The 10,777-nt window shown below is 47.1% G+C and overlaps 1 protein-coding gene across 1 annotated transcript in view; it reads left to right on the top strand.

Moving 5' to 3' along the window:
* Positions 1-212: 212 nt before the first annotated feature.
* CSUI_003312 (uncharacterized protein) overlaps positions 213-10,777 on the top strand; it is a gene marked incomplete at its 3' end in the record, with an annotated part of 15,889 nt that continues 5,324 nt past the window's right edge. The window contains exons 1-3 of the mRNA XM_068063510.1: positions 213-6,658; positions 7,087-7,612; positions 8,585-10,200. Of these exons, the coding sequence (XP_067924514.1) occupies positions 2,555-6,658; positions 7,087-7,612; positions 8,585-10,200 (6,246 nt within the window). The 5' untranslated portion in view covers positions 213-2,554. The remainder of the gene's footprint in view (positions 6,659-7,086; positions 7,613-8,584; positions 10,201-10,777) is intronic.

Here is a 10,777-nt window from a genome sequence, read left to right on the forward strand (position 1 = left end):
CTCGAATTCGATCACACAACGTTCACTCTCTTTCTCACTGAAGCACAGGGAGGGCTTGCTGATCGGAATGCCGAGACTTCCCGTCCCACTATCCTCCCGATATATCTGTCCATCTGACTTTTCTCGGGTGTCTCGACTGCATGCAAGAAGATTAACGATATCTCTCTCTCTTTCCATTAATCATTTCTGATCCCTATCTTCTGCTTTTCACTCTTGTATTTATCTGGCTTTCCTCTTGTCGCTAGTGAGGAGGAGGTGTACTTACACCATCCGAATAGCCCTCGCTTCCCGACGTGGCGAGGACGGGACGAATGCCCGGACCGAGAGAAAGGAAGACGGCTTTTCCTATCGCTTTCTCTGGGCTGGACGTACTTCACCTCCAACTTTCAAGAATTGATGATGATGGGGGGGGTTTTCTTTCAGGATTGATTGATTCTCTCGAAAAAAGAATGTTTTAATGAAGGTTTCATCGTGAGTAGAAAGAAGGAAGGAAAGAAAGAAGGAATGAAAGAGAATCTTTTTTCCATTATGCCGATGCTCTTCATCTTCGCGAAGAGAATCACGATTTCTTTCTCTCATTTCTTCCTTGGATATGCCGGTTGCTGTTTCTTTCTTTTGTTCCTTTCATCTTTCTCCTGTCGACCGACCTTTCTTCAATTCGTTTTTCTCTTCCTCGTTCCCTCATGCAAGTTTCTTCACTAATCATCTTAACTCCTTTTTTAGTTCTAAGGAGTTTCTTCCATGATTTCGGGAAGATGTGACAAGCTTAAGAGTCATACCGATCAAAGGATCGTCCCCCTTGGGTGTATGTACACATCATTCCGGTGTATGTACACCACAAGAAAGTTATCCGGGTGTAAATACACTGGAAGGACAAAATCGTCCAGGTGTATGTACACCCGAAAAGGGACACCAGGTGTATGTACACCCGAAGGAAAGGCTTGTGTATGGTTTTTTTTCTTCTTTTTCCTCTCGAACCGGAAGTATCCCAGTCTCCTTTATATCCTTCTGTCGTCTTTCTTTTTTGCTTGGTCGTTTTGGTCCGAACGCATTCAGCAGATTTCATCTACTTGGCTGCAGGAAAAGGAAACAGAAGAGAGAGAGAGATTTGGACAGGGTGGTAGAAGCGAAGAATCTTTTTTCTACATAGGGAGTCGCTTCATCTGTCTACTTGCCCTGAGAGTTCTTTTTTAGCCCCTCAGTCTAACAGTCTCTTTCTCCTATATGTATACAGATACAATTGCATTTTTTCCTTCAATCTTTTTCGTCTTCTCTCTCTCCTTGTACTTTCTTTCTCTTCTCCTTCCGTCCTCCTTCGTTCCTCCTTTATCTGTTGACCTTGTTATTTGCTCGGGTGGTCGATGAGCAGCACACTCTCCCCTATTTTTCAGGGGGATTATCTTCCCTTGTCTTCTGTCTGTACAGTCGATTGTTTCTTCACCTTGTAGGAATCGTGCTTTTCATAGTCTCTCAGTCCCCATCGCATTTCGATCACTCTCCCCCTTCCCTTTGGTAAAAGAAGGACCTCTTCAGTTCCGTTCTTCTCCCTCTTCTCTTCCCTCCATACCCCTGTCTCACTCCTCCTTCTTCGCGTCTCTTCATCTCACACCTCTGTCTCCATATGTTCGTTCTACTCATCTGCGCAGGTAGATACCTCCCCTCATCATAAGAGGAAAAATCTCTTCCTCCCTCTTTCTCTCTCTATGTATACATCCACATGTCTATGGAGGGTGTATCTACACATATACATGCATAGGAGTGATAGAAGATCATGAGAAGAGCTCTTCAAGTTTTCTTCGATGTAGGGACACGAGAGAAAGAAGGCTGAATGAGATTTTCTCTTCCTGATCGTGGCTATCTCTAAAATGTCTTAAGTATTGAATGAAGAGAGTGTACTTTTTGGTGTTTCACGTCTCTTCTTTCGTAAGCGACTACAAGGAGTTTTCGCCGTGGTCATTCCATTCCTCTTTCTCTTCTTTTTCTCTTCTTTCTTCGTCTTCTTTCTGAGTGACGACGCCGAGCCGTCTTTCCCTCGAGAGAGGTGAAGGAGAAGCGGGATGGAGGAGAAGAAGAAGGTGTTCGTGATGTGACGAGGAGGAGGAGGAGGAAGAAGAAGAACACGCCGCGGTAGAAGGGGCTAACGCGTTCACAAGAAGAAAGGTAGATAGATAGAAGACTTTCAGCACCGAGAGTGTATCTTTCGTTTTGATGGATGAAAGGTAGAGTGTCTCTTTCAACATTGTTTACGAGATTTGTCTGTCTCTCTGAAGCTTACTTTCTTCTTCATTCTTGCTTCCTCTTCCTTTTCTTCTTCTTCTTCTTTTTCTTCTCTTCTCTCTCACCCGCTTCATAGTCGTCGTTGTTTTCCTCATGAGGTTCCTTCTCCCATCTTCTCTCTTCTCTTCCTTTCCTTTAATGATCCTGTATGGACAGGAACTGAAATCTTGATCTTTCTTTTCTTTCGTCAGATTTCTTTCTGTTCATTTGTGTTCTTCTCTTTCTACTCGTCATATTCGTGTCCGCCTCTTTCTTGTTGCTGTATCAAAAGAAGAAGATGCGCCCCTCTTCATCTTATGCAAAAGACGATGGAAGAGGAAGACATACATCCTCAGCGGCACCAGTAGCAGGAAGCGGGGGATTAGGAGGAAGTAGTAGTGGTAGATCCTCTTCTCTCTCTACTTCTTCCTCTTCCTCTTCTTCTTCAGGAGTCGCTATTGAACCGCCTCTCCCACCGGCACCGCCCCCCCTATCGTTTTCTTCTTCTTTCTCTCCTCCTTTGTCTCATCCTTCTCATTCTACAACACCAGGAGTCTCGTCTCTTTCGCAGCGCCCTTCTCATCCCCCCCCTCCGACGATTCTCCGTCCCCCCACACGCAACTTGACAGGAGGCGCTAGTGGAGGTTTCTCAGCGTCTCCTGCGTCTTCAAGTCACCCCCCCGGTCCCCATGCGAACAATGCGCATGCTTCTTCTTTAACAGGAGGCATGGCCTCTTCAGCCATTCCTGTTAAAGCGGCTTCACATACCCCTACCCATAGCAGTACTACTGGAGGAAGTGTCACTACACCTGCACGGCGTCTTTCTCTTCCTGTCTCCAGTGACGACGTTGATCCAAGCAAAACGAATCTCTTGCTCTTCCAGCATCATCATTCTTCTTCTTCTTCGTATTCTCAGCCAAGCCTTCATCCTCCTCATCCTAATGCTATGATTTCTTCTGCTTCTTCTTCTTGTTCGGCGCAGCCTTCACCAGCGCCTCCTCCCCCACCTTCGTCATCTTCTTCTCCTTCTGCAGGAGGGACAAAGGCAGGGGGAGCAGGCGGCAATATGAGTGTAGGAAGGTTCGATAATAGAATGAAGGCAACCCCCCATCATACAGATCAACGGGGGGGGACTTCTTCTTCTTCATCCCTAGGTTTCTCTCATCTCCCCCCTTCTTCATTGAGCCAGAGTAGTGGTAGTGCTAGTAGGAGTCATAACATACCTCATGATTCTCCGACCATCCTTCGTCTACATACACCTTCCACTTATCATCATAGACCTCCTCCTCCTCCCCCTCCCCCTCCGCCGAGTGCTTCTCCCTTTATGGAGGCTATTCGGAGAGCGGGAGGAGAAGGAGACAGGGCCCCTGGCGGTGGGCGAGAAGACGACGGACTGCTAGATCATCTTCACGTATCTTCTTCTTCTTCTTCGTCTTCTTCTTCACCTCGGACGCGATTCCTAACACCCCACCACCCTTCTTCAGGAGGCGGTCTGCCTGCGACAACGCCTCGTCATGTCTATCATGCGAGGGAAGGCAAGAGTTCAGCTACCTCTTTCGTAGGACCAGGTGGAGGGGGAGGAGGAATACATGGGGGAGCGTGTCATACCGGTAATACTATGGCGAGCAGTTTTCATCCTCCGACATGTTCTATCGAATCTTCTTCTTCTCCTCTTTCTCATTCGGTTCCTTCCAACTATAATCTTTCGCATCGCGGTCATCCTTCTCAGCCTCGCCCTTCAACACCGTCAGAAGTCGCCCGTTCTTCTTCCTCTTCTTTCTCGAGAACCCCAGGTAGCCTGGTGATCTGCTCTTCAGAAGGAGATGAAGGAGACGGCAAAGAAAACCATAGTACGCCTACTGCTGGAGCTTCTGGGGGAGGAGGCGGAGGCGGAGGAGGACCTAGTGGTAGCGTTAGTAGTACTAGTAGTAGTAGTAGTAATGCCAGTAGTAGGATTTCTGGCGGAGAAGGAGGTGGGGCATCGAAGCTCCCCGCTGCGGGGGGAGGAGGAGGAGGGCGAGAGAACAGCAGCAACATGCTATCGAGGGGTTCTGATTGCCTTAAGACAGATGCTTCAAGAAGATTTCCTTCCATTTTGCCTCAGGATCGCATGTTGAAGAATGAAGAAAGGCGGAGTGTGGAGATGTCCGCACATTCGTTTCTTGAGAAGTCTTCATGTGAAGAGAGAGGAGCAGGCGAGAGATCTTCCTCATCTCATAGTAGACATCTTTTTCCTCCTCCTCCTCGGCGCCATCCAGAATCGAATCAGGTTGGTGTCTCTTTACCGTCTTATACTCTTCCAGAACCGTCTCCTTCTCCTCTCCTTCATAATGCAACTCTCGGATCAAGAGGAGCAGGGGAAGGAAGAGGAGGTGTATCTACAGCACCTACCCTTCCCCTTGGTGTCTCTCAAGCTTCCGTGTCGTCATCACCTCAGCTAGCTGCAAACGTAGGCACTGGAGAAGGAGTAGGGGTCTTAAGTAGTAGCAGTGGTAGTAGTCATACTTCATTGGGCGGCCCTAGTGGCGTCGCTCACCCTCCGCCTCCTCCTCCTCCTCCACCCCCTACTTCTACTACTGGATCCTCAGGAGGAGGACAAGGAGGAGGAGGAGATCTCTTTTCTTCTTCTTCGTCTTACGCAGTGAAGACAGGAGGGGGAGGAGCACAGCCTGGCATTCCAGGAGGCCAGTGTAATGATGGTACACGACCAGCCAATCATCTACACTCTTCTTCTTCTTCTTCTCATTCTTCGCATCTCTCAGGTTTCGGCGCTGCTTCTTCTTCAACTTCTCTTTCTCAACAGCCTCATCGTCTCAATAGTAATCTACTGGCGTCTTCTTCTTCTTCTTCGACAGCAGCAACGACTACTACTCCTACTGCTCCTCCTCCGCCTTCTCTTGCAGATCCCTCTCAGCTTCATGTGTCTCTTTCTTCTCTTCATGCACAGAAGCCCCACCCGTCCAGTCACAACGCAACGAGTACTAGTAGTAGTAGTGGCGGAGGAGGAGGGGGAGGAGCTTTTTCTGAGCGAGGAAGTACTTCTGGTTCTGCCTCTTCGTCAGAGCTTTCTTCTTTTGCCCCAACGTCATCTTCTTCATCTGCAACTCTCGCGACCTCTTCTTTTCCACATAGACAACAGCCTTATCCGAATACAACAGGTTCTCATCATCGAGCTCCGTCTGTTCTTCTTCCCTCCCTTCCCTCGACCAGTGCTAGTCATGTCTTAGATAGAGTTTCACATCCTCATGCAACAACGATTTCTACGACAGGGGCGGCAGCTAGCTCCTCACCACGTTCGAGTGTACATACAGATCAACAGCAGATGCCTCCTCCTCCGCCTCCTCCCCCGCCTCCGCCTCCTCCTCTTTTACCTTATCTTCATCATCCTTCATCTCACAATAGTAATATGATGATGACGATGTCCAGCACAGGAAAAGGAGGCAGCGGGGGTGGCGGCCCCGGCGTAGGCAACGATCTGCTTGGGACGTCTTCTTCTTCTTCTTCTTATATGATTCCTCTCTCGACTTCCATAGCACATGTTTCCATAGAAAGAGGGGGTCTTTCAAGAGATCGAGCAGCAGGAGGAGGCGACAGAGAAAATCTAGATGATGCAAATCAGAAGAAGAACACGACATATCTTTCCTTCTACCAGAGTCAAGGGCGGACCCATCCTTCTTCTTCTATCTCTCTTACAACGGCTTCACATCAAGCTTCCTTTCTTCCTCCCGGTGGAGAAAGAGAGAGAGGAAGTAGTCTAGCAGGAGTAGGACTAGGAGGGGGTTCATCTTTACTTTCATCTACCGGCGGGGTCCCTTCACTAACACAGCAGCAGAGTCTTTCTTCTTCGTCTTCCTTCGCAGGAGATCGTCATCCTCATTTCGCTTCAAGTCACGTATCTTCTTCTGGTTTGTCTTCTTCTTCTTCTCACCTCAGTCATCCCCCTCTCCAGGAGAGCCGTTCGCTCCTCGTATCAGGCGGCGTAGGGGGAGGAAAAGGTCTAGAAAGTGCGAGTGGAGATAGTCACTCGGGAGCGTATGAAACGCTAAGTGACAAGACAGACAAGAAGGAAGAGACTTCTCTTTCATCTTCTTCTGATCATTATGTGTATAACGCTGAGAAAGATCCAAGGCTCTTTCAGAAACGAATCGGAGCAGCCGTCGTAGGCGGAGATGGAGAAGGACTGTGGAGTTTCCAGACCCCTTCGTCTTCTTCTTTAGATGATCGATCAGGTTATTCTCTTCTTAGAGATTTCTCGTCAGGAGATAGAGGAGAAGGAGCTTCATACAAGACTCAGATCTTAGGTGCCAGTCGAAAGCCTCCTCCTGTAGTAGAGCTCTTGTCGGTCCACATGCAATCCACGGAACGCGTAGATGTCGCACTGCATTCGCCGCTTGTTCCTGAGGTAAGCCACGAACGTGAAAGAGAGAAATGACCTCTCCTCATGAAGCATCTAGATACAACTCGCGCCCCAGCACCCTAACACCATCACGATAAAGGAACAACGACTAGAACGACCACTACTCATTTAGCTACAGACCCTAGTCATCATAGTAGCTATCAGAGTCATCATAGGGAGGGGGGAACGAGTCATAGGAATGATAAGACGCGAGATAGATTAAAGATAGATAGATAGTTGTGATGGTGATACAGTAGTCTCCCACATCAGAATGAGAAGACTAGAAACAGGAATGATAGGAGAAATGATCTGTAGCAGAGGTCGAATCATAACCCTAAATAATCTTGTTTTCTTCTTCTTCTCATATGTCCGCTGTCTGTTCGTCTTATTCATTCTTCTCTCTCTTTTCTTTCTTCTTTTGCTTCCCTTACCAGAGTGAGAACCTCGATCCTCTCTGCGAAGACATATGGAATGCTTGGCCTGGATACCTCATCGATTCTCCAGATTTTCCTTCTCTCACAGTCCTCTCCGATGATAGCCGTACTACCAATGAAGAAGATGAAGAAGAGGCTACGTGCACTCCCGACTCTTTACTTTCTCCTTCGTCTTCTTCTTCTACTCCTCACTCTTCTCGTCATGGCCACTCGTCTCTTGAAAGCGACGGCAGCCACGAGACAGTAGGAGGTGAAACAAGAGGAGACAGGAGCACGTCGCCCCCTATACCTGTCTCCTCTTCTTTTTCTTCAGTGAAGAAAGGGGAAAACAAAGATTTGTATGATGAGGTAAGGAAACGAAAGAAGAAGAAGAAACGAGAGGAGGAGAAGAAGAAGGCGAGAGAAATGAGAAGAAGAGAAGTGTTCGTTGATCCTCTTCAGTCGGTTCGGCGCTTACCTCTTGAACGTCTCAGTCCTCTTCTTCTTATTCCTAGGATTCCGTGTGAGCTTGAAGGATGGATACCTGGTAAGATAACGCAGGAAGAGCTTCTCTTCTTCTTTCTTTTCTTCTTTCTTCTCTTCTTCTTTCTTCTCTTCTTCTTTCGTTTCTTCTTCTTCATCATCATCACTGTTATGCTTGAGACCGTCGAGCTCTGTCCAACTAGAAAAGAGGCTATTCTTGATCTTTTTCTCTTTCTCTCTTTTCTTCAGCATTCTCATGGAGTCATACAGGAAAGTTGTCATCCTCATGGCAGTCTTTCGACTCCATAGAGCTAGCGTAAAGAAAGATAGATCAAAGATAGATACACTAAAGATAGATGGATTAGATTAAAGACAGATAGATCACAGAGAGAAAGATAGGTCAAAGATAGACAGATAGATTAAAGATAGATAGACAGATAGATTAGAGACCGACCAGAGATAGATAGGTAGATCAAATATAGATAGAGGAGACAGTGGTTGGATAGACGCGTGGCTGAAGGGTAGGTTATTCGAGAGAGAAAGAAAGGTGAGAAAAGTGGGGGGAAGAAATGAGAGCGAGAGAGAGACGGAGAGAAGCAAGATGAAGGAAGGTTGCAGTCGCCTTTTTCATGATGATAAGATAACTAAAAAGGGCGACTGCGCTGTATCTACAGTACTTGTACTACTGCTACTGCATCTCTTCTTCCTTAATTTTACATGCCTATGTAGAGGGGGGTGAAGTTCTCCTCTATGCTGTTTCAATGTGTGTTGCTTGAGACACGCCACTCACCCACATCTATCTCTCTACCTATCTGTTTTCATATATCTCTACCCCTATCTCTACATACTGAGGTGTCTCTCGAGACACTGTATATAGCTCTTTCTTCCCATGTCTATATGCATTCAGGTGTACACATCTTCGTGAAGTAGTGCAAAGATCTTTATGTGCTGTTGAGAGATATCATAAGAGAGATCTTGTCTGCATGCAGTCACTCACTCCTTCATTCATTATGTGTTTATTTCTGATGTCTCTCAGGAACAACGAGCTTAGCCGTCTATGGTTTTCCATCAGATCTTTCAGCTCCAATGGTTCTCGAGCTTTTAGTGGATCTTTTCTTTTCATCTTCATCTCTTTCTCCTCCTTCATCCTCTTCTGCTTCTTCATCTGTATCCACATCGACTTCCTCCTCTGCGTGTCCGACTCTTCCATCTAATGTATCTCCTCGTCGTCTTTCTCAGCCATCTACACCGCCTTCATCATCTTCTTCTTCTTCTTCTATCTCATTTGGGGGAGGTGTCGAGGATGTCTCAGGTGGAAGTGGCATAGGAGGAACAGGAAGTGATGACTTCGGTTTTCTTGCGTTATATGATCCTCTAATGCCTCCTTCCTCTTCATCTTCCGGTTCTTCTCTTGATCCAACATCTCACCTCTATACATCTACTACTACTACTAGTACGAATAGTCATCATGCCTACCAGACTACTTCATCATCTCGAAACGGGCAGGGGTTCTCTCATACAGAAGATGCTTCCTATTCTTCTTCTTATTCTTCATATCTCACTTCATCGAGTACTCCTACTGCAGGAGGTCCGACGTCTGTCGCGGCTTCTCTAGCCTCCTGTCTTTCTTCTTCTTCTTCTTCAAGTATGTCTTTGCTTCCGCCGTCGTGTAATGAAGATATCTTTACATGGTGCTGGAGCCAAGCTGTCTCGCTCCCTACGACGACACCCACGACCTCAACGCATGCAAGAAGGTCCACTGCGGGGACGGTGAAGTGTACAGCTGGAAATGGAGAGGAAAGCAGACTTTCTCACTCTGGGAGAAGGTCTTACTACCATCACGGCTTGGTGCTAGGAACTCTTTATAAGGGAGGAGGAGGAGGGAGCAGCAAGAGAGGAAGCAGTGGGAGTGGGGGAAGGTCATCATCGTCCTCATCGGATTTCTATCGGGGGGGGGGAAGCGGTACGAGCCATCCTAATGCCTGCTACTATAGTTCATCTTCGTCAGCCCTGTTTCTAGGTATCACAAGACTCGATCTTCTCTTCAGTTCATCTGAAGGGGCTTTCAACAACATCGATAAACCACAGAACCCTCCTACGCAATCCCACACAGATTATGGCTTGGATCCGACGACGTTAAGCTATTCGACAACTCCAGGAGGAAGTAGCCATCTTAACCCTTCTTGTTCATCTTCTTCTTTCTCGTTGACAACTCTCTCATCCATATCTCAGACAACATCTTTACATCATGGTCTGAAACGGTTTGGACTGACCGCTCAACAAGATAGAGGAAAGAGTAAGAATCGAAGTGGGACAGCCGCTACAGCAGCAGCAGCACCGACCTCGGGTGGATTAGGAGGAGGAGGAGGAGGCTCGGGAGGATTCTCAATTTCTGGGGCGAGCATGGCTAGTAGCAATAGTACCAACACTAGCAGCTATCGATTGTTCTCTTCATCGACATCCAGCGGTTCAGGGGGAAGTATGGCGAATAGCTTTCTATTGGCAGATCTGTCAAAGGAAGTCGGAGGAGGAGGAGGTGGCGGGGGGGGAGAAGGAAAAGAAAAAAAGATGTCTGCATCAGCACTTGTTCACTTCGAAACGGAAGAAGACGCAAAGAGATTCTGGCTCGTCTTCTCGACGGGAATGTGTCAGGTAACATTACAAAAGAGGAGACAGAAGAGAAAGATCATAAAGGAAAAAAAGAGGTCTTCTTCTGGGGAGAGTGACATAGTGGTGGTGGTGATGATGATGTTGAGTTATGAGGTCTACATACACCTCAAGCTTCATTATGTCTTGAGGTGTATGTACACCTCATGATAACGTGTGGACCTATTGAACATAGATGAGTATTTATGCAGGTAGACAGATATGGATATATCCATAGAGCGATTCTTCTAGGGAGACTGAATAGTGAACCTCGCTTCCCGTTGAGACCCTCAGGGACATATGTACATACACATATATGTACGTATACATCTACATATATACATATATATACACTTGTGTATGTATTCACAGATGGTGTGTCAATTCGGAAGCAGAGTGTTACCGATGAGCTGTTTCAATTTCCACTTCGTCACTCTCTTCTCCTCCTCCTCCTCTAGTGTGGTGTACGTACACCCAGTGAACGGGAGATTTCACATCAGTCTAGACACCTGACTCTCCACATGCTGTTCATCCATCCATTAGTAGCTGCTGTCTGTCTCTTCAGTTCGCGGTGTGTCTATCT

The sequence above is a fragment of the Cystoisospora suis genome, assembly GCF_002600585.1.
Source record: "Cystoisospora suis strain Wien I chromosome Unknown contig_1450, whole genome shotgun sequence".
NCBI lineage: Eukaryota > Apicomplexa > Conoidasida > Eucoccidiorida > Sarcocystidae > Cystoisospora > Cystoisospora suis.